Source organism: Cupressus sempervirens, chromosome 9, assembly GCF_028749045.1.
Source record: "Cupressus sempervirens isolate cs-2001-9-10 chromosome 9, ASM2874904v1, whole genome shotgun sequence".
NCBI lineage: Eukaryota > Viridiplantae > Streptophyta > Pinopsida > Cupressales > Cupressaceae > Cupressus > Cupressus sempervirens.
In genome coordinates, this window is record NC_143126.1 from 513,147,920 (window position 1) to 513,173,786 (window position 25,867).

General features: G+C 34.5%; 1 protein-coding gene across 6 annotated transcripts in view; it reads right to left on the reverse strand.

Annotated features, from left to right (window-relative positions):
* Positions 1 to 25,867, reverse strand: part of LOC149539611 (varicose-related protein-like) — a 195,239-nt gene that overhangs the window by 77,091 nt on the left and 92,281 nt on the right. For 3 of the 6 annotated variants that reach the window (XM_089800837.1, XM_089800835.1, XM_089800836.1), the window contains exons 7-9: positions 1,548 to 3,041; positions 1,021 to 1,362; positions 498 to 602 (exon numbers count right to left, since the gene is read on the reverse strand). In XM_089800837.1, the coding sequence (XP_089656963.1) occupies positions 498 to 602; positions 1,021 to 1,362; positions 1,548 to 3,041 (1,941 nt within the window). The remainder of the gene's footprint in view (positions 1 to 497; positions 603 to 1,020; positions 1,363 to 1,547; positions 3,042 to 25,867) is intronic. The other 3 variants (XM_089800839.1, XM_089800840.1, XM_089800838.1) reach the window with 3 other exon arrangements.

Consider the following 25,867-nt stretch of genomic DNA (forward strand, 5'->3'; position numbering starts at 1 on the left):
AGAAAATGTTATCACTGTTCTTGTTTTGATAATTCAATGTCATTATATTTCCAGATTTTTTATGAATTATAAAATTATATTAAAAAGTTGGCATCTCCAAGTATTTCCGACTCCTATTTTGAAAAAATATGTCATACCAGTACTAGTACCCATCTCTAAAGTCACCAAGTACTCCTCTCCATGCACCCTTTTATTTTGTTACTTGCATAAGGTAAAGCAAGCAATTATTTTAGTGAAGCATTGTGACGAGTAGCATGAGAAGCATGCTATTGAATATGGCACAACAGCACTGGAAATAATTTTCACTCACAAATCTTTAGTAATTTCACAGTCTAATTTTTCAGTATTATGATTTTCAAACATCCGAAAATCCATCCTAGAATTGGTTTGCATACTTGTAAAAAAAATGTAAAAATCGCCCTGCTTTCTAAAAATTTCTTTAAAAGCCAAAGAAAACATTTTGATACTCTCTGAGGAAGAGACATCATTTACTAAACCTGTAATGTTTCAGACAAGAATTTTTCCTGCAGTTGCTCTATGATGTGCTTGCCTGCAACAGTTACAAGGAATTTCTCTAACTTTTCAGCAATAATTTCTTGCCTCTGCAATTTTGCAAAATACAAAATCCAAATAAGTTACTGAAATTCAGCTTCCACATGAACTTATATTGGAGACTGCACTTGATGACACAGAAATCAAGTACTTCAATATTACAGAATAGTTACAAGCTGAGGTCGCATGTCATTAAACAAAACAGTTACGTGTATGAAATCAAGTAAACAATGAGAATAAAACCAGATTCACAGTCCTGTAGGGAGGAGTCAAAAGAAAGTGGAAAGGAACAAAAAGAAACTCCTTACTCATAAATGATTTTGTGTTCCTGTTTACATTTATAAAAAATTTAAACCTTCTCAACTAAAAAGTGTAATGAATTTTCTATCACATGACTTCGGGCATTGAAAGCAAGCACAGAATGGGAGCAGCAACATGAAAGGAAATAATTATGGAAGCAAGATTAACCTCTGACAAGTTTCTCACAACAATTGTTTCCATGTCCATTATATTAGAATATGATAAAATTGATCTGGCAATAGCAGGCCCCAGAATTCCGTTAATATTTTCACATACTGCTGTAGGTAAGTCATTTTTGAAGATGGCTGATATCATATGCTGCATAAGATTGTGCTCATAATCTCTTGTGCTAGTGTCATCAAACCCTGAGTAAGTTTCATCAGCATTTTCCTCAATGCATCTTTCAAGATGCTTTGCAATGCATGATTCAAGTCGATTGCTCTCTTCCCTCATTGACCCTTCCACAGCAATAGAAACATGCTTGTGAAATTCTGCATGCATGTTGGCCAGCTGCAGTTTGAAAATTTCAGTTAGCAAAACCTGCTAATTATTTTCTACAGAAATTGAATGTTTTCAATCATACAGAAATGGAAGAGTGTCACTAAATTATGAGAACTGATCTGATTATTTAGCGGAAAAAAATAATTATGAACAACTTCTTTTTAACTTGAAACAAAAATTCAAATAAATTTTACATTGTGTAGTGATTCCTGCACCAATGTTGTGTGCAGACCCAACTCTTTAATATGATTGAAATTAACTGGCTTTCTACTCTGTCCCCCCAAATAGGAACGTCCTTCCACTGCTGCAGCACTACTTACAAGTTTCCCCCCATGTAAATGAATTGGATCTGTATTTCCATCATATGGATATTTTCCTAGAACATATGGCAAATAGATATCTGTAGAAGTGGACCTGGCACGAATGTAATTCCAGTCAGAGCATTCTGGACATTCAATTACCCCCGTGTTTATAATACACTTCGAACACAATATGTCTTCTCCAACTTTCTCAACATTCCCTGAAGATATCATATCTGATGACATCCTCCAGTTATTAAACTCTGATGTTTGTCCCATTCCCTGGAGCTCATGGGTTTCCATAGCCACAGTCTTCTCATCACTGAAGTCAACTGAAAATACTGTATGCATATTGGCTGTGATAGTTTGGTCTGTAACTGATGAATGAACTGAATCCCTTATAAAAGGATTTGTATTATCTATTGTTGATGATGCTGAATTAAGAGCATACGGATATCGATGATTCGAGCCTCTCAAATCTGTATATGTAGTCTGTCCTAGAGGTACTATTGGAACAGTGCATGTATCAAAGTTGGTCACAGCCTCTGTCTCGGGAAGCTTTCTAAGAGAATCAACGGGAGAATATTTAATACCATTTAAAGTAGTGTTTCTCGTCAGATCTAAAACAGGATTTTGTTGAGAAAATGAAGCCAATGATATGGTAGTAGTTTGGCTTAAATGTGCAGAATTTTTATCTTGCAAAACAAAATCCGTAGTCTGAGTGCTTCCAGCATTTATTAATTGATCAAGTAAACCGGGGACTTCAATCCAACTCCCAAAACCTGAGCTGGTGGATTGACTTGAGAGAGAATTCCTCACTCCTGAAACTGGTGATAAAGATTCTGCTTTCTCATCCACTTTAAATGTGCAATAACCAATACTTTCTACAGAAGAGAAACCAAGTGAGCCTGAAAAGTCAAGCTCCTGTAGGTCATTATTGCGCCCTGATGGTGATGAACTGTCTGGTATGGCATTATGTGCTGGGGGAGCACATTGAGACCTGTCCAAAGTGTACAGCTGTATAGATTCCTCATGCACACAAAATATCTCCACAATCCCTTCCCCATTGCCTGAACTATCACTTCTTGCGGTAAGGTTAGAAATGGGCAATTCCACACAAAACTTGGACAAATAATCCATATAAGCAGACTGGGCCTCAAATTCTATATGTACCACATATATTGAATTATCTTGTGTACTACCCACAACAAGTAAGCTTGCCTCAGAATCTCTTAATGTCCTGTTAAAATATAGCTGGCATGGCCTTCTATCTGTTGAATTTTTCAACTCCACTGTTTCTATGCATTTCCATTTTCCATTGACTTCTGCTGGAACTAAACAAGAAGAATCAAATGGAACCCAAAGCTTCAATTCTCGATTTTCTGGACCCTGGAAAGAAAAGAGGAAAAAGATTATGCATCATATGCCTGCAAGTTTATGCAGTTACAGAGAATTCATATTGAGGATACGTGCTGAATAACATGACTTTTCCAGGCATTTGGCCTCATGATTATGCATGCCGGATATCAGCAGAAAATAGAAATATTCTGCAGAGGATTTGCACTGAGTTTATTAAATGAATTCTGATGCTCTGTGTACAACTTAAAAATATCAAATTTCAATTTTGTTTGAAAGGATTCATATAACAAAGTGACAACAGGAACAAGAACATTGACATAAATTTGTCTAGAAGAAAAGAGTCTTCTGCAAAAATCGAAACATGCCCAACTACCTAGAGTTACATGAATTAAGATAACATTCATCAGCAAGAGAATTGAAAATCAAAAACCTATCATCTGTAATGAACTTCAAACTCTTCAATCAAGTCAAAATACATATTTTAAATTCATAGAACTTGTTGAATCTGTTGCTTACAAATCTGAATGTTAACCTTCTAGATAAAAATCTGAATCAGTGTAAATGCATTCAAAACAAAAGCTTCCCATGTGTAAAGGCTTCATCAGGAAAAACAGCAAATGTCCAAAAGTTGTTAAATCACAATGATTACCGAGAAGGCACATGTCTTAAATTATGTCATATATGTTGAGTAACATTGATCGTTTTCTACAAATATACTAACAATGCCAATTTTCATTGATATGTTCCAAATGCAGATTTAGATCTCATATAAACATGAGAGGAGACATGTCTCTATGGTGTAATCATCACTTAATAATATTATATTAACATAAATAATACTATGTATAACAATATATAGATCATAGTTGGCATAATTGCCAAATAATTAGCGAGTTTCTAATAATCACCGAGTTTTTGGGACTAGCAAGTTTTTCCCATATTTAATCGTGACTCGGCTATAGAAAGAATCACCGAGTTTTTGCAAAAAATCGGCAAATTTTTTAAGAAAACTCATTTTTATTTTTATTTTTTATTTTTTTTAATTTTTTGTTTTTTGTTAAAAAGAAAAGGGAAAAAAAGCCTATATATATTATGTAAAACAGAGTGTTACAATATGCTAGTAGAGCTAAGAAGAGGAAGATGTGATTGTAATGATGTTTTTATTTCTCGTTTCACACAAACTATTTACTATTATGCTTCCCGCCATCAGTATTCCACATGAGAATTCGATTTTGTACCCACTATGCATTTATATATCTAAACTCCTACTTGTTTCTTGTGTTCTCTATAATGAACTCATTAGATACATCTTCTCATTGAAATTTGCAAAAAAAATGTATTTTGAATTAAATTTTAGCAGTTTTTTTAGGTTCCCAAGTTTTTTTTTAAAATGGCTGAGTTTTTCCCGATTAAACTTTTGGGGGGCTTGGCAAGTTTTTGGCTTTGGTGAGTTTTCCAACTATAATATATATAATATTATATATATATATATAACTTAACAGGGATAAGTATATCTAGGAAATGATGATTTACCAATAACAATAATGTATATCAGATCGAATCAATCCGACTGAAGCTACAACTTTAACACTCCCTCTTAGCTAGGGAGCATTTGTAGAACACATTATGCTCTCAAGTATATGAAGAGATGTCATCTTAGTATGATCTTCAATTCACTGAGGCTAAATTTCTCACCTTTCATAACACACAATTGAAACAATTTCCATAACTTTAATATAAGCCTAAACACCACCTTAAGTGTGGTTTGTAATAGAAACTATATCATGGTGTCCGGCAAGATCTAGCCCAAACAACCATCATGAGTTGGTTATCACGGTGTCCGGCAAAATCCAACCCAAGGAACCATCATGAGTAGGTTATCATGGTGTCCAACAAAATATGGCCCAAAGAACCATGATAACACTTGCTCCTCAACATCCAGGGCATTTAGGTGCTACAAGTTAATGTAGCATATCTTAGAGATAGATCAAACTATTGATAAGGTCGTCACCTTACAATAGTGACCTTACACACATGAAAGACGACGCGTCACCTTTCATTACATATCATATGCGAAATAGTAACCACCGTGAACCAAGTTAAAGGGTGGTACAAAGGCTTTCATCTCAATTCTCTCTCACAGAGAAGAATGCATTACAAGGAATTTCAATTAGAACTTTCCTCATAGAGAAGATATCATTCACAAGGGATTGCACCTCAAAATTCTCCCTTTGAACAATGATCCTGGGAAGTCAGGTCCAGTAGTTACTCCATTAGAGGCTCTCTTCCCCCAAAAATTCTTGTCGGACTCACTCTGAATCTGATATCAATCTTCTGATTATCTAGTGATAAGTCAACACTTCCTCATGATGCACTCAAGAGTAGGCCCATCAAAATCATATAGTCACAAACATGTATTTCTAGACTCTCTGTAAGCATTAATCTTCTTAGCTCCTGCATTGCCTTCGAACAAGTGTCATACTCCCTCTTAATGTAGAAGGATACTCATACTATCAAAGCCTTACTCTATCCATGCTTGTCACAACTTCTTTGAAGCTACTATCATAAGCTGCCTAATGTGCCATTCTTCTTTTCCAACAATATCAACTTTAGATACAAGGAAAAGATCAAAGAAAACTCATATAACACATAAAACTACAAATTACAGAAAGACTATAATGTGTAAATAAATGTAATACTTAAGAATAGTAAATACTTATCTGTACATCACCATACTTGATGCCTTATATAAGAAATTTTCAAGCAAAGGGAATGGAACATTGGGTATTATTCCCCCTAACAATGTAAAATTCCCTCATACTCCATTATATAGTGTTTTCAAGCACTACCTAAATCTTCTTTATATGCTTCACTTCCTTGAAAATCAAGAAAATAAAATCCTCCGATTGCTCCCCCTAGGGCTCAAGTTCTTCTATTAATTGAGGAATCAATTGAGAGTTGTGACTATATTGTGATCACACTTAGAGCTGAACATCCATTTACACAATTATTAGTGTAACATATGTTACTTGATGGCAAATGTACTTTATAAGCACATGGAACCATCAATTCATCATATATAACCCATCATGGAGTGTACATCATAGATTAGAGAACACATATTTATCATTGTATCATACTTCGAGATATATATAGGTTATGTTCACAAGAATTTCGATGTCATTTTATTTTTATTTGAGCATCCATTCCAATCTTCAATTTGTTACTTCTTTCAACCATGAACACAAATCTTAGAAAATCATTTCTCAAGCATACTACGCAGTAATGGAAACCCACGAGCCCATATTACACTGAGGCAATTAATTAAACCGTTCATTGCAATGTCTATGCATTCTCATTTCATGTTTGTGTCAGTGGATCTTTTGCTTATTTGTATTATTAATTTCTCATTCTCCCATAATGAGCACATTCCTCTGCTGCTCAAAATAATCCTATAGTTTAACATAAAATAACATCTTCACATTTTCTTAATAAAAGTGTCACAATTGATATATACACAAAAGATTGTCATTAGAGTGTTCCTTTTGTCTAACTTTTCCATCACTTGTTAATGCATTAGAATCAACTAACAAGATATCGCTCAGTTGTCAATCCTGAAGACTATGACTTCCCCTTATCCAATCTTCCGGCATGTACTCTCAATCTATAGGCATGTTTCTTGCTCCTACAAGAATATTAAAATTAGATCATATGTTAGATTTGTATAAACACTGCATAAACAACCTTATTATCCTTTCTCAAGTTGGAAAACATAAATACATCTAAAGGATTTTCATATGCAACAATAACTCGATGCAATGTAATGATTTTGAGTCAACACATCCATTCAAAGGTTCTCAAAATTAACCAACAAATGATACACTGCCTCATGTTGATCCTCAAATGCTTATATATGATTGCACATACACAATCCATGATCCTTACCAACCAAGATACTATCTCCAAACAAGGTGCATGAGCTCGTTGTGCCAAATGCGATCTACAAGACAACCAACAAGGCTCCTCTAATCTAGGGTGCACAAGTACACACGAGTTGTGTTCACCTTACAACGTGAGTAAATCCAGACTAATCTACACTTATCCATTCAAAACCCACACTACGATATTTCCAAGGCTCTGTAGCTTGCAACATCCCGCACATAGAATAAAACTAGTGTTTGGAAATAAGGAGTATTAAATACTCTATACTTCCTTTGCTAGAGTGATTTTACCCACTCTCCTCCATGATTTCCAAAATCTATATGTTGATTTTAGACATATTTTACATAAAGAGCCACATTCATAAGTAAGCACTTCTAGATTCCTGATGGCTTGATGATGACATAACTTGTTCCATGTGAATGTTTGGATCAAATTTTCCATAGCCAACTTGCAATGTTGTAATCTCCTTACATGAATTATAATTTTGTTTCTATAATCTCTGATCTCCTTTATATGATGTAGCTCTCCTTCAGTGTATGCTTTCTATGATGATCTAAAGGTCTTAATTTTGCGTTCAAAACCTTTCGTCTGAATATAAGCTGTAAAGATGATGACCATTATCCATCAATTATAGGATCATCATGTTCTAGAGAAATAATAATTACCGTTCATTACTGTCTATACCCTCTTCTTATCATTGATTGAATGATGGAAGGGGATATTGATTTAAACCAATTGTGACAAACGGATTTTCACATCTAATTCAAGACATTTTATACTAAAACCTTCCAACTTTTATATAAATAACTGGATCCAATTCACATGACAATGACTACATTTATCAATTAACAGAAAATAACTGTAACTTCATGGTCAACTAAAATAGATAGAACAATGACTATCTTTCATAACTGTAATCATGATCAACTCAAAATAAACATAATCATATTCAATTGAAATTTAAAATAACTATTCCTAACTGATGTTATGTTCAACTGAAATAAAACGACTTACTAACACATATGCATTCATGATAAATGATTAACAAGTAAAGTAAATGCTTAACAAGAAAGAAAGGAACATACAAGAATGCTTAACAAGAAAGAAAGGAACATACAAGCATCATTGGAAGATATTTTATCTAGTTGTGCAAGCCTCGACATTTGTGAGAGGAGAAGCATTGTCATAGGCTTAACCTCTCAACCTCAGACCATACTTATCCCCACACATTCTATTATATTAGAATGGCCCTCCCTACCTCGGGATCGGGCTTGGGATGTTTTTCAATCCAGCCATCCGAGCTTCCAGGTGTTTTGAGTGCCCACTCAGTTATACCTATATAATTGTCGTTACAGACATCAAGTGATCATTAGATGGAACATATGCCTATAAACTACCTTGGCCAAGGATTTCCAATGGGTTCATCAACCCAATCACCACCGCTCAACTTGACAACGAGTTCCATTATAGAGATAAGCATGAGCTATTAAGTATTTTTTTAAGTGATTCATGTTTGATTTCTTTTCTATTTTCTATTCTTGCAAATTCAGTTCACCTTTTCACCGTGCATGGCTACATAGCGGGGTGATTCCTAGGGGCTTAAATGATTTACAAGCACTCTACCCTATTTACACCTCTTCACCCTTTAGGCTACATTGTCGGGGAATCCCAAGTGATTTGGAAAATGATGAGCATTCTGCCCTTATTATCTTTTAATACAATTGTGACAACATGAAGCATATTCTTAAGATCAGCATTACTCATTGGATAGTATTTCCAATTCAGATGTTAATATACTTTAAGACACTATCATATGGGTTGTATCTAATTGACTTGTGAAAGTTTAAGGAAAAAGGACTGCCAATGAGGACATTGAGTTAAGTAACAAATCATGTTAAATCTTGATAATAAATCTAATATGATGATTATCTAAGATGCCTAACTGGCTGCTTGGAAAGTAAAATAATATGGTAATGTCATAAGAAGATCTCATATAAACTCGGGATATGCTTGAATCCCTTGCAAATCTGAATTGGAAGCTGTTCCTCTTTTGCTGCAGACATTTCAATGCAAACTTACTCCAAGGCCTGAGTCCTCGCTGCAAAATTTCTATGACAATTGAGAGCATAATCTGGAAGTCGATAGAGTGAACTTCGACTCACGAGATTATGTGGGCTCGAATGTTAAAGATATTAGAGGGACAAGGAACGCAGTAGTATGAAGATGATTGAGATGTGCGGAAATATATTCAAGGTTGAGTCTGAATGCAAAGGCAATCGAGCATAAATAAGTGCCGGTCCTCATGTGCAGCTTAAGTTTAAGGAAGGTCATGCCTTCGTGGCTTCTGCCGGTTTCTAAAAGATTTAAAACCATTCGAATTCCAAGTATTAAATCAAATAAGAAAAAGAGAGGGAAGAATAAAAGGTCGAAGAGAAAGTTGGAAAAAAAAAGCTATAGTTCAAACATTTATTACTATAATATATACTTATGCACATTTTATGTAAGTATATAAATGGGGTGACATCATTAGGTTATGTTATTATAATTTATCGGTGCCACTTCATTTGTATATTTATATGTACGTATATAAGTATTTATTATAATAATATGATGAAGATCATTTTAAATTAAAAAATCTCTTGAGGTATGTTTTTATATTTTAAATTAGATTATTTTCTTAATAGCTCATGCAGGTCCCATAAGTGTACCCTGTGGTCAAGTCATCGCATCCCTTCCAAGGAAGTTTAAGGTCATACCTGCCGATCTTGGTGATTGAACTAAGAAAACATCCCATTTCGATGATCACATTAGCAATGCTTCCCCCCTCTTCATCATCTCCTGCAATCACCCATGAAAAACACTTTCACCATAATAATAATTCCATAGTAATTCATAAAAACATATAAATTGTTATTTTAAATCAAACAACTTCTAATCATCTAATAACAGTTATGGGTTAACGACCATTTCATCAACAGTTAATACAACGTATATAAATAACTAACTATTTCACATGATCATGAAAGAATAATTTGTTAAATCCAACAGTTATAAACATGGTTACCGGGAGACTCGTCTCCCCCCTAAAAGTCGCGTCTCGGAGACTTTTCGCGTCTCCGGAGACCTCAAAAAAGGTTGGAGACTTCATGACGAAGTCTCCCCGAAGTCTCCTGGTAAAATATAAATGTAAAATATAATATTAAATAATTTTATATATTTTAGCCCTCATTTTAATGTTTTTAATACAAAAATTAAGACCACCGACAATTTAAATGATTAAATCATTTAAAATATTTTATTTAATAAATTAATAACTTTAAAAACATTAGAAAGACTTTTAAAAAATTATTTTTATTCAACAATTTAAATGATTAAATCATTTAAAATATTTTTGGAGAGTGATGATTTTTTGGAGAGTATGATAGCTGAAGACCTTGAGATGGATGATCACAACCTTGTGGAGTAGATGATAGTACCATCAACATACTAATACTAGATATATTTCTGTTTTTTGTTTATTGTACAAAGTGTTTATTTTTGTTTGCATATCAGCAATTCAGCATCAAACTATACTTTTTTGAATTTAAAATTTGAATATGTAATGATAATCTCAGCGATTATCAATCTGATATGATGGTGATCATATGCAATATTTGAAAAAAAAATATGTCTATGAGATACAATATTGTGATCATGTGAGTTTTGAAATCTTTGACTCTATGAGTCTATTTTAATTTTTAATGTGACATTACTATTATTATTTACTTTAGTCTTACAGTATTACTATTTTCAAATTTTGTATTTACTTTTAGTATTAGACTCTTTGAACTATTAAAAAAAAATTTTAAAAATAAAATTTGCCATCTCCAAGTACCCCCGTCTCCTATTTGAAAAATTGCCATACCGGTACCAGTACTTGTACCAGAGACCTCGAAGTCTCCCTGTCTCCTGGTGACCTTGGTTATAAACAAATTTAAAATGAGGGCAAAATTTGGGATGTAACACCAACTCTTCTATCTTCACCACTTTCCATCCTTAGTCGCACATTCTGAGAGAATGGAATGTTAGTGACCCAAGTAGAAGGATCCATATGAGAAGGAGAGGCAGCAAGTGTATTCTATGTGATATATGCAATAATGTTGCAAATGAAAGGTCTTCAATTGTGTGAAATCTCCATCAACAAAACGCCCATCTACAATCGCTTCAAGTCACAGTTCAAGCATTTTCTTCACTTGCTTGTTCTTTTCATTATTCCTTTGCTTCATGTACAGTATTTTCTTGTGGGCAATATGAATTTGATTGTCGACTATTTTTTACCAATAAAATCATCCTTCCCTGCTTATGCCTTTCCTTTCCTCTAATGTAGGAGCGATGTTTACCGAATATGCAAGTGGTGATAATATCTTAGTTATTCCTTTTGATTGTCGTAAATAAACTGACAATGAACATATTTAGCAGCAACGACTAGCCGAATACTTGTCTAAATAGACAAGATATTATTGTATGCCGATAGACAAATACTCAGCAATTAATATATTGTTTACCAATAAACAAATACCCATCTCTACGATAAATAGCTCGAATACTGGTATTGTCTATTTGACTAAACTCAGCGAGGAGTGAAATATCCTTTGTAGCGATGACTCCCTCTTTCTTGTAATCTTTTCGCTCTCTTTGCATTAGACCACAACAATCATCGGGTGTCTTGTAATCTTGCACATTACTCATTGTGTCATCCAAATGTGTTCCATTTTTCGTACATCTGCAGTTACCTCTGATACCATGTTGAGTAACATTGATCATTTTTTGCAAATGTACTAACATTGCCAAATTTTAGTGATATGTTCCAAATGCATATTTAGATCTCATATAAATATGAGAGAAGATATGTCTCTATGGTGTAATCATCACTTAATAATATTATATTAACATAAATTATATATATATATATATATATATATATTATACTTAACATGGATAAGTATATATGGGAAATGATGATTTACCAATAACAATAATGTATATCAGATTGAATCTATCTGCCTGAAACTACAACTTTAACAATATATGAAGGAATGAGACAAATAAATTCAAGAACAGCACATCAGAGAAAAGCAGTTCAAAATTATTTTGATTGCCATCAACAAATGTGGAAGTTCATATTTGAAGATCTTCTACCCTGCACTGTTTCTTCTTAAAGGTGGTCATTTTCAGTCGTTGCCCTTAATTGATGAAGCCATCTTAGCACCACCCAGGAAGAATATAGCACTAGTCTGCATACTGATAGAAAATCAAATAAGGAACCTAAAGTCTGCATGCTGGTTTCAATAATCATCATTCCTGTGTGATAGATAGCATATTATATTTCCCTGATATCTTCAATGTGGTGCAGATTACAATTTGACATGCTCAAAAATAATCATCCACATTGTTGTGTCTCTTCTACCTTGCCAGTTTTCTGGGTGAAAACATAACTTTTTTTTAAGAAAGTTCAAATATATCATGTTAACAAGAAAAGAAAACTTCATTGTGGCTCAAACACTTGAACAAAAATAGGCCCCAACATAATTCAGCTTGTAGGGGAGTGGGTAATTTCATATCAAGATCCCCATAACCTGGAACCTTGGCAGTGTGTAGTCAAATGAAATTCGCCAATAGAAAATTCCTCCCTGCTGAAGCTTAGAGACCTATAGAAGGAGCATATTCTTGACACACAAGAACTATAGTTTAAGTTGTCTTTTGTCTTTGATACACTGACAAGCCTGTTCCAGGGATGGGCTTTGATGCATTTGCAGTTTTGTTGAAGCCGTATTTTCTAATGTAATGATCCAATCTTTTGGCCTTCACGTTCTTTTAGTAGTTGACCAAGTGTGTGTGCGTTAGCCTTGTTCTACATGGTCCCGAGGGCTAACGAAGGGTTTAATGGGATCCTGGAGTGTTTTGGCCTAGTCATTTCCAGTTTGGGCCAAAACGAAGTTGATTTACTCAGTTTCAGGCATACTTACTATTTTTAGTAAGTTGACAAGACACAATGCAGGTCAATTTTGGTGATTGGATTCGATACTCCTCGGTGAGAGCTTTTCGATGAGCTATCACTCGCATTATTCGGAGTCCGATTGCTAACACATTTTAATGTCTGAAGTTTTATTAAAGTAACGTCTAATTTAATTGTAAAATATTAAAGTGTTACTTTAATATTTATTTTATGGTGATGTGTACCCAAGGGAGACATAAGGGGTATTTTAATATATGTTTTATATATTACACATCTTTTATCCCACATTGCCCATATGAGTTGAGCGGACCCTTGGAAATAGAATAAAAGGAAGCATTTGTGGCTTCATTAGGCAGGTGGAATATGAGAAGAAATTGGTGTGTGAGTTGCAGCTCCGTTCTTGGCATTTGAGGACATCTATCCTCTCTTGTAACATTCTAGACGTCATTCTCTTGGGGTTTGGCCTTTGGAATTCTTTGTTATTGGCTTCATTATTAGGCAGTTTAGTTGCATTTTCGGCTACAGGCAGATTTGGTATTTTGTTCATATCTTCTTCACTACTTGTCCGACGCTTATGCTGCTTTGAGGGAATGGTATTATGAAGGTAGTGGACTGATTGAAGGACAAAGTATTGTAGCAGCAAGTTCGAAAGCATGGGCTGGAGTATTATGTCAATACTGCTGAAGTAATTAGTGAGTTGATAAATCTGCCATGTATTTGGTTTTATGAATTCTGAAAATAACATTTTATTAGCAGCAGTTCATTTCCACTTTGCATATCATTGTAGTTTCTTTTTTGTTTATGTTGTATGATACCAATTCCATGCACGAAACACAACAAATAAATAAACGTTTGATTTCCGGAGTTATAAGGGGTTTAAAACATTAAACGGAGAAATAAGAAGTTGAATGCAAACTGTTTGACATAATTCCTTTCAGCAATTTGGTTTAGTTTTTGGGACATTCAGGGGTGCCCATTACAGTGGGATTATTGTATCGAATGATTATGACTTGCATTTGATAACAGCTTGGATGTGTGAATCACACTCTGTTTTGGAAATAGGGGACGTTCATTCTCTGTTGTAACATTCTAGACGTCATTCCCTTAGGGTTTGGCCTTTGGAATACATCTCTTTGTACTTGATTGCAGCATTTTTAGAATTAATATAATTTCAGCAGTTGGTTCAGCTTTTGGGCATTCCTAGGTGTCCATTACATCTAACAAATAAAACATGGGCATCATCCCATAAAGATACTTGAGAAAGTTCAAAGGTTGATTAAAGAATTTCATAGCAATACGCATTAAATCCTTAGTGCCAATTTTGCGTCTTTCTGTTTGAGGGAACTCCAATGTTCTGTCATATCTCCTCAGCAAAAAGGCAAGTATTGGGTATGTGGTCCCTGGTTTTGAACCTATATAGAAATCTAGCTTTTTTCACAACATAGGTAAGGGTTTGTTGTAACCATACAAAACTTAGGCTCCATAGTACCTCTGCTTCATTTCCTGTCATTAAACAAGTCATACGTGTTGTATTCATTCATGTCAACTGAGCTTTTCCTCTATCAAGTTGCAAGGTTCTGTCCTCCTGGTCTGCTGTTTCAATTAGCGATTCTTGCTCAAAGTTATACTTCCTCGCTGATAGTCTCTCTGAAAACTGAAATCAAAAAGAGTAGGGGTTGAAATCAATGAGACTGGCAAATGAATAAGTGGATTTCTCAAGGTACGCTTTTTCCTTGACAATGCCACCTAGAAATTCCTCTAATGCACTATATGAGTGACAAAGTTGGCGCACTTTCTAAGAGGCGAGACCACTTCAATCTTCCACCTGCTTGTATGGAAAATGTGGCAAAGAATTGATGAATCCCTAGCCAAGCATGTTAGTGTTGATAAGTTATAACCCACAAATCAAGCAGCAATACTTGTTGAAAACCGCACCCAATGAAACAAAGACACAAATGATTAGTGCCCAGCATAGACAAGGAAATAATCAAAGAAATCTAAGTGATATTTGGTGATGGCAACGCACAGGAAAAGTTCTGCCGATGACTCAAAAAATGGCGACAGCATTATGAAAGCATGCCCAGAAACAAGGAAACAACCAATGAAAAAGTCTGCACATTTTGTGGCTTGGTTCCGCAATGGTTCTGCCCAAACTAGTTGCAAACAGCTTAACAAGATGCAACTAAGATAGCAGAGCATATGTGATCTCTACCAAGGGTTAAAAGAAAAAATATCAGGTGTGATTTCTTGTGACAAAATCATTCAAAAATTCTACCAAACATAATAAATTATGGCAAGTGCATTTGTTATTAGCACTCAGCTAGATGAAAGGGAAAGCACAATGACAAAACATACAATTCTTTGCCTACAACTTGGCAACAACTTAAGTAAGCTCTACCAAAGGCTGTGAAAAGAAGGCATAGACACATGTTTTGATTGAAGCAAAACCACGAGTGGCACATGGCAAGATGGGTTAACCCATGTAAAGTTCCTCTAAGCACACATTTCAAGTGCCATGCCACTTAAAATCTCCACAATCTCCTAGACAGCATTAAAAATGGCATTGCTCCACAATATATTTTGCCTTGCCATACTAATTCTCCTTCAGTGCACTATACTCTTGGCTTAACCATTCCAAACTTTGCCTACTCGGTTAAACAGTTGCAAGTGTCTGATTTCTGGCATTGCTTTAAAACAAAAAAAACATGTCTAGAGTATGCCAGGAAGGGTGACTTGAAGTTTATTAAGGAAATTCATTGATCAAACTTCATGAATAAATTTCACTTTTGCTGCCGATAGCAGAAACAAGGCTGTTCATTAATCGTATTGCAGGTCTTCCACAGAGTTTTCAACACCAAAATGAAAGGCTTTTCTCTATGAAGATCTCACCACTAAGAATTTGACAAGAATGTCAATCGTTTATGGCTTCATTTGAGCATATTTCTGTTACAGTATTGAGGAGCACCTTAGAGGCTTAGCCTATTATTTTGTCTAATGTAGGCTAGTGGAGCATTATAAGGGAAATAATAATATTACTTAAGTTGTCCAAAAGTAACTTTATGTTATATCGTAAAAAGGCCACTCATTTTGATTACAAAGTGTTCTTAAAAGAGGGTCAAAAAGTGTCACTGGGAGTGGGGTCCAAGGGTGACTATTATAAAACAAAACGTTTGTAATTTTAAGATTTTAACAGGCAAAAATAAAGATAATTTAAAATTAAATTATATGCTCTCAAGACCTATAAGAAGGCAAGTGCTCAAAAAGTTTCCTCCTTAATGTGTGTAATCCCACTTGAGTATTACCTTGTTGCTAAACCATTTTAGAGACTATCAGTTTGTTTATGCATGATATGGAATGTAACTCCCTGATTTCCTATGTCAGTGTCTTTTGAGGAGATTAGCCTATCAGCAGGCTTCCCATAGGCTAATACAGTGGATAGAGAGCACATTCAAGGGTCTTGTGGCCTATTTGGGAGTTCTGGATTTCATTTCAAGAGCTCAGAGCTAGTCTCCTATTGTTTAGGAGGGGTTCCTATTTTTTAGGAGACTGACAAGTTGTTCATTGACCACCCAAGGCTTGTGAAGACTTGTAGGGGGCTTGTGGAACCTTGCAAGGGGCTTGAGGTGTTGGAACTAGGGTATGTACCAGATTACATTAATTGAAATAAAAACCCTATGTTTATTGAATATTTTAAAAGTTTGCTTTCCGAAGTTGTTTTGCTATTAGTCTTTCCTGCATTTATTTTCAATATCTGGAAAAAAACAAAAAATTCAGAAAACTGCAACATAAAAAAAAATCAGAAATTCAGAAATATAAAAAATAAATCAGACAATTGAAACTTCAGATCAGGGTGTGTGTGATATTACGTGCAATATTCATAAAAATACAAAACAAATTTTGTGTGTTTCCAAGTTTCGATTATCATACAAAAAAAATGAACTTCTTCTACTTTTTTTCTCTATACGGCTCCTATTTATGTTCCATACCGACTGCTACAGTGTTTTGTATGGCTACTACAGTTATCTATACCAATTTAATTCTAAGTTGAACAAGTGTTAGGGAATTTCGGATCTCATATCTTGCTAATGACGAGTCATACAGACTTGCAAATAGCCACAAATTTGATGAAATCAGTTCAATTTGGCATTGTTTGATTACCTTCAAGCTCTCTTGGTCTGGCTGTACAATATGGGTATGACAGTACTGAATAATCATGAATCTTCAATCTTACCATTGTTCTTTAACTTCTTTTCAACAATTGCTAGTATTAATATTTCCAGCGTGCTATTGCTGTTGATATCAGTTTATTCAATCAGTTTCTGCTATAGTAAATGAGGAAGGTTGAATGGAACTCCAGTATTCATGCTTATTCACATAAATTGAAATAATTGGAAGGATTTTCACAAATTAGTGGATTGCATTTGATTTTGTAAGTGAATTCTAGGAGGCCAACTGCCAGACCCCACATTTAAAATTTGCAATCCATTATCTACCAATTTGGCATCGATTAGTTATGCTTGTTATCCGCCAATTTGGCATTGACCAGACTACTTGTAATCTACACAGTTTCTATTGATTGGATCTTCTTGTTATCTATCAGTTTGGCATTGATCAAATCTTTTTGTAGCCCACAAATAAATTTATCATATTTATAATCATCTACCCTTTCCAAAAATAGTTGAGTTCGGATTGATTATTAACCTCTTTTATTTTTCTATGGGTTAACAATAAATCATAGGGGAAATAATTTATTTAATATTAAATTTAGTTGTAATGTCCCCTTTTCTAGGCCGTTAATCTATGATGTATCGCTAGCCCATTTTGTCTTGGTCTCATGGCCTAACCAGGGATTTGCCATGATTGGAGTAAGAATTGCCTAGGCAATTCTAGGACTAGCCCAATAAGAAATTGTTTCAGCTGGATTTCCAAATACTATTTATAGTAAGTCAGTGGGGCTCAAGTGTTCTTGGCATTTTAGTATTGGACTGGGAGCGTCTTGCCCAGACCTTTCCAACGAGCTGTCACACATGATTATGAGTTCATTTGCTCAGTAATTTTAATGCTGAAAGTTGAATGATTTATTAATAAACAGACTATTAAATTAGAAACATATTTTTATGTCACTTTATTAATAAAAGAACACTTTAAGTGGGAATGATATTTTAAAGGTGAAATTAAAAAGAAAAGAAAAGGAATACAAAGAGTCACCCTTAAGGGAAATGAAGGGTTGCAAGGTTGTGTTTTTAAGGATAAGCGGGAGGCTCATTCTCATTAAGCTTGGTTTATGTTTTTGGATTTCATTTCTCTCTTTGAGAGTTCTAGAAAGCTTCAGCTTTCAGCACGTTTGAGGATGGAAATTGTGGAACTTGTAGGCAGTGGACCGAAATCCATTGTCTACTAGAGATGCCAACACGGGTATCTTACTTTTGCTTCAAATCTTTATTTCTTATCATCCAACCTGACTAGATTTTTGTGTTTACAATTGGATCTTGTTATTGTTCTACTAAAGATTGTAATGCAATATCATTTCAGAATTTATATTTCAACTGGGTATTTGTAATTTGTTGAATGAATTTAAAATCAATTGCATGCAAAATATTGTTTGAAAGTTTTATGTTCAAAAATCAGGATCAACTATCCATTAGCGATACAGTGGCATCAGAGCCGGTTTTCTTCCAGCCTGTGAAGTTTTATCAGAGACAATTTGAGAAAGGTTTTACCAGATCTTGTTCTTGTGAGTAATAGAAGTGCAAAGGAAATTCCAAGAATATTGAGTGTTTGAGTGAGTGATTAGTATTTTCAGTCACCTTGTAAGAGCCTCATGTATTTCTGATGATGCATCCAACTTCCTTATGGTTGAAAAATGTATTTACTGTGAATGTCTAAGTCCATAACCACCTGCCAAATATAAAGAGAAAGGCATCTTTAGGGGTCACAAAATGATTAAGCCTTGAAACATTTTTAATTTGTGTGAGTATTGCAGGGCATTTTATTATTATTTTGAATGTCAAAACTTTGGGGAGCATAACAATAATTAATCGACCCGATTCAAATCATAAATGGAATTGACTTGCCTTATGGGCTTAAGTTTAATATTTAATCAGAGGAACAATCTATGACGTGGGGGGAGATGCTTAAAGGCGGACTTAATATTTACTAAGTACGATATGCAGGTTTCTACCTGTCAATCTCATCCGGAGGAAAGTATTTGTTTCCATATAGTCTCTAGAAAATTATTACTTCCATGACTAAATCGCAAGCTATGGTTTTAAATCTTGCCATGGGACCCATCTGTATTTATGAAAGCCAAATCTTCTTCAAAACTTAACTGGTTGTTGTGAATTAATATTGGTGAATGGAAACTTTGGCGATATTCCATAAATCCATGTGCTTACTCTAAAGTTTCGGCTTTAAAGATCGACAAAAAAGTCATTGTCGCTAATAATGTCCAAGACTAATGTTGTCAGGTGAATATATGTGTTTGTGGTGATTAAAGTTGAGAACATTAGCATCTAAACTCATTAAATTGAAAATTTTGATATTATTCAATTGGGCCATAATATTCTCATAAATGTTCTGATATTGTGGTGAATATATTGGTAAAGTTGGCATCAAATATTTTTTGTCCTAGCCTCAGAAACTATTCAAACAAGTGTTGCCTTTTGTTGGTTTTCTGGATTGCTGCAAATGTCATAAGCACTGCCATTTAATTTTGGTATGTATTTTTCAATACATCGATCTCTTTGAATTTGTATGAGGAATAAACCAAGAAAAGACAAGTCCCATTTATAAATATAATTAATATAATAAAAAACTTAATTATATATATATGAATTATTGTAATTATATTAATTTCTCTTTGATCTCACAAGTTTATCCTACTAAAGCTACCAAAACATCAACACTCCCTCTTAGCTAGGGAGGATAAACACGGGACACATATTACACCATTGGTAATATTCAGTATGGAATATTTTAAAGATATCTCTTATCAGAAGATATCCACCATTTTGATATCACATTTGACATCGTGAATATTGGTCTTCCAAAACATCAACACATGATATTCGTCAAATACTCAAATAAGGTTTGATATTACATTTGATATCATGAGTATTGGTCTCCCAGAATATCGACACGTGGTATTCCAAGTACTCAAAAAGTTTTGATATCACATCTATTATCATGAGTATTGGTCTCCCAGAATATCAACATTTGATATTCACCAAGTACTCAAAAGGTTTTGATATCACATCTAATATCATCAGTACTGGTCTCCCAAAATATCAATGATGTTCACCAACTACTCAAAATGTTTCCAGACTTCTTTTTCCCTCTTCAACTCTGCTATCTTTCCTTTATGCATCTCTAGGTGTTTCTAATTGATTATTAACATGGCCTCGACATGGGCAATGTTCGAAAAGTCTTGTTTCACAACTAATTTCTTTTCTAGAAGCTCCAAGAATCTCTTTTGTACTTGTTTGATGATATCTTCTATGGGTAAACCGTAAGACAAAGTCACCTTCTCCTTCTGCACGCTGCTTATAAAACCACTTCAAGTCGACAAAAATTATATCTATGACCCCAAGCTCAAATAGAGTATCTTTGATTTCAACTACACCCTACGCAATTGCTTCATTTCTCCATTTAATGCATGCTTGGATCACGTGGAAAGTTTTATCATCAAGACCAGCCATGGGGCATTCAGAGAGAAATTTCTATAGGCCATGCCCCTGTATTTCATCAATCCACAGTATCACTTTCGTCCAATTATTTTTCTCCTTCTCATATCCCTCGATATTTGATTCAACCTTCTTAGTGATAATTGAAGTTTCTTTACGAGTATCACTCAGGAGATTCACTTGTGTTATTGCTTCAGTTCGCATAGTGTGAACCCATTCTTCAAATGTCTTAGCTGTGGCTTTACACTTTTGTAAATTATCCAAGAATTGTTGATATGGCTAGAGACTTGACATCAATAATGGCTAACATTTCATTGATTGGTTTCGGTTCAAGATGTAGAATTGGACCATGCTTCCCATAGCTTCCTTCATATTTTGCTTATCTTTGGCATCTTTCCATACCTAGTCTACAATCTTCTTGGTAGACACCTTGAATATCTTCATGTTCATAGCTCTACTGCCTTTACCTAGGTCTACTTTTGCTACATGATAATCTTGAGGCGTGAGTTCTTCTTGAAGTTTATCCTATGGAGGTTTGGTAATTTCTGCCAACCACTATCCTGTCTCTTTGTCAAAATCGATTTGGAACTCTGTTTTTGCTTTCTTAACTTTAGAAGACCTTCTAAGGCATTTACTCACCAAGTCATCCACTGGCATGGAAAGTGGTACCGTGCTTCGTTTCTTTTCTATAGAAGTCTCCAACCACTTAGGCATCGAAGGCTCCTTTCCAGGCGTGGCAATGTTGTCAATCAGAGCCAAAGTATTCATTGGTGCACTATCACCTTCTACTATTTTCAGTTGGACTTCTATTGAGTCAGACATATCAGAAGCAATGATCTGTTCTGTTACCTCTTCGGTTTCTAGGGAATCCAAGCTTATCGCAATCTCACTCTCTTATCTGTTTTACACAGCCCTCTTGCTTCAGGTGTACGAACGAGTAGTTCTTTTAGTGCCCGCTATTTGAAGTTGAACTGGAGGAACAAATACTTCAACTTCAGCTTCGTTTTGACCTGCAATAGAATTGCCGATAGCAACATTAGAGGGCACAGTCAGCTTTCTTGAAGGCTTCTTTTTTTTTTAAGGTCTTGAATGCTTTTTGGGCTTTTCTCGAATTGATACTTGATTCATCTTTTGAGCTAACCAATTTTATGTTCTCTTCAAAACTCTTGTCATGCGAGAATTCAAATCATCTTCTTCTCTCTTGTTCCAATCTAGCTTAGGGATAGGGAGACATTCGATTTGTTCAATATACAGAGAATCAACCACTTCCTCATTATCATTTTCTTTTATCTCACTGATGTCAAGTTGAACTTTGAATACTTGTATTTGGCTTATGGTCAATCTCGACCACAATCTTTTTCTCACTTCAAACTCACCAGAGCAGTTGGCCTAGTAGTCTTCTAAGTGAGGAATGTCCTTGATGGAGGATACATATTTTAGATTTTCCCTAGCAAATCCTACATAATCAAAGTTCTCTCTAGCAAGATAGGGCTTGAGACACAATTTGGACATTGTTGAATCTATCAACATAGCTTGTTTGACATTAGGATATCTATAGTGGCTGATTTCTATAGGAAATAGGGCAGCACGAGTCTTTTTAATATTTTCAAACAAATCAATGACATGTAGGAGTTGCCTATAGATTTCAAAAAGGACAATGTCACCAAGACAATAGCGAGGCAACTTAAGAGGTTCTCCAGCGAAACCACCAACTCTGATGTAGGTGAATCTAGAGAATTGTATATAAAAACAACCATAAATCTTAATAGCTTGCATAGATTCTTCAGAGATCTACAATTCTCTTGGCCTCGGAGCTCAAAAACTAGTCTCCCTAGGAACACATCATTAATTCTCCAGAACTCCTTGTAGAGCCCTTTTACTTGTAGACTGCCATAATATTGATATATGGTCATGTCTTTGGTCCAAGGTTCATGTGGTAACTCTTCCCATTCTTTTGACATAGCCAGGATGTAAACCAAAAAGGACATGAAGAAAGGACCAAAGTTATTCAAACCTACAAGACCTTAGTGCAAACCTTCAGCTATCAAATCTGCATTGTCAATGAATTTCTATCCCTTAACAATTTTCTGAATGAACAAATACATCTAGTCATCCCAGTGAAAGGCATGCTCATTTCCTTTTACTCTATTGAGCAAAAAAACTATGTCGACAATCTCTTTAATGAAATGCTCAATAGTTAGTCATTTGGGTAACCCTGAGCCTCCTAGTGGTAGCTTTAAAAGCCAGGTTTGTGCTACAATAGAATCATAATCTTTCTTTTTCTTTTCATACAAGCATCTAGATTCTTCAAATGTACATGGCTCATAGGGTTCTTTATGAGGTATCCTTTAGAAGGAACTGATTGTAACTCTATCAATTCTTACAAGAACTTCACCTGTGACCACCTTTATACATCTAGTATGAGGATCATAATGATTTACACACTCAACAATCAACTTTGGACACCCGATGATACTCAGGAAAGTGGCGGCTTCTATCAAACCACTACTGATGAGTTTCTGATAAATGAGTCCAGCTTGAGCATGTTGTCAATTAGGATTGCGCCTATAGCAAGATGCAAAATCTAGTTATCCTGTTGAAAGCTTGAAACTCTCTCGACTGGTGGGTTGTCCTAAAACGAGAGATGAATCTTCAGAAGCTAGGCCAGTTCCTAAATAGTGATCACCTAAATCCTAAATTGTATGCGAGAAAAGGGATGAGAAGCGAATGACAAATAATGAATACTAACCTAAATGAGGTGACACACCAATGATTTTGTATGTAACTTTAATCAAATCAACACAAATTATGCATGATATAAATGATTCACAATACTTTGACAAACACGCAACTAAAAAGTGATTTTATGCAAGGACCCGAAATCTTCTGCTTTGAAAGTAAAACATAGGCTTTACCTATTTTCTGCAAAAAGAATAAGGACACAAGCAAAGACCTATAATCACATGTATCAAGATTCAAACCTGCAATAAGGAATATAACTTAAATGAAGAACGAACACAACATAAAAGTAAAGAATCCACAATATTGCATGAGAATCAATGAGAAGGAACCGTTGAATCTATATAATACATATTGCTCTTATAATCAACTCAAAATTTGCAATGTGAAAAAATCTGAATCCGAAAGAAGATCCCCTCATAATGAGGTGAATGTACAATAAATAGAGCTCAAAACCCTAATTCAGATTTCGAAATCATGCATAGAAAAAAAAAGTCAAAATTGATCCAAACTATGAAGAAGTCACTCAAAATGTCATGTCCCCTATTTTCCTCCTATAGAATTTAAATAATATTTAATTAACATGATTTTACTAATTTATCAGTAAAATAATTAGTAAAATATATTTTATCTAATGTAATATATTATTATAAATAAATGTATTAATATATCAATATAATATGCATCAAATATTACTGTGTGATCTATAACAAATACACAATAATTTGTCATATGCCATATATTATTATTATAAATATATATGAGAAATAATCAATTTACAAAATATATGTATCAGATGTCTAATCATTACATTATAAATGTAATAAAGACAGCAGTCGTGACCCATTATCTTGAGGTCACAACCATTCCCGACATATACACAAATATAAACAAATAAATAAGATGTCCTCAAGGAGGAGAATGGGCAATAGATCATGGCTAGGATCATCGCAGGAAGGAGGACGGAGAAGTGATCATTAAAGATGTCAAGAGCAATCAAAACAAAATTAGGAAAAGGTAGACTAATTCCACACCAAGACCAACAGAAGGAAACAATGGTGGAGTATACTCAGCGAATCCAATCATTGCCTAGAGATATATCTGTCACACTCAGCAATCACTCAACTAATAAACTCATGGAAATAAAAAGGCACAATCAGGGGAGAGTAGGGAGATGTAAGGATCGATAATCCAAAAATAATTTGATAACACCACCACCATACTTGAAAGAAATAAGAATAGGCAGAGGACGCGACAAAGCATACGGGGTGACGAGAATCACAAGAGAAACGAAATCTAGACAAACAAAGGAAAGTGTGGAGAATCATGAAGATAAGAACGTTATAGAGATCACTATTCATCAAATATTGAAGATTTGAAGATGCAGTTCAATACATCTCAGAGAGTTGCAATGTAATAATATTGGAGTCTCAAATTAATTCAACAAATGATAATAACATCTACAAGTCAGGGATAAGATTTCTATTGAAAATCTAATCAAATACTAAAGCCAAATGTCGAAGAAAGGGTGTTCATAAACCAATAGCTTGTAAAGAGAGGATGGATTACACCAGCAAAATATATTAGTGCAATGGTGGTACTCTCAGATTTAACCTTCTTCACGTCAGAAGATTATTGGATCTAATAAAGTATAATTATATCTTGAAGTTGAGTCAAACCTAATAAGTTAAATCTTGTAGGGACAGTTCAGTTTGTTGAGAAAGGGGGAACACATAGGATGGATTACATCTCAAGATATCCATATCAGTCCACTAATATATACTATATCTGATAGTGTGAATAGTCATGGTGATATTATATAACCATGAAACTATCCAAATTACTTACAAACCCTCCAATTAGCAGCAAAGTAGATATAATCAAGTATAGTTGTTGATGAAAATACAAAATCAAAAAGATTGGTATATATGAAACATCTACGGGTCATTATGAAGAGAGTTGATATTTACAATGAGTATAGTGCTTGTACACAAATTTTTCATAGAGTATTAGTATTAGTCTTTGCAATTGAAGTTTTGAGAAGATTATTCCGATATTTGAAGCTAGCTGGCCAAGGGACATTACAGAAAACTACTCTCAAGCACCTGTCCAACTAATAGCTAACTAGAAAACTGCCTCTAACTCCTTAAAATCATGCATAAAACCCTAACTCGGATTTCAAAATCAACACAAAAATATAACATGTAAAACTCTTCAAAAATATGCAAAGTGCGCATAAAATAGGCTCCCAAAACGAACTACATGAAAAAATGGCCTTAGCTGCTCCATATATCGCCAAAAATAGCACTAAAGTGCTCCATCACTGCATGTAATGTTTAGTTAACTCAAACAGTCTATCTGTACTAAAAATTGAACTTTTGTCTTTACATGAAAGACTTAATATCACTTCGGATCTTAAAATAAACTCCCAACTTTGTATTACTTCAATTTGTTCTTTCCCCCTTTTATAATAATTAATAATAACAAAGGCTTTATAA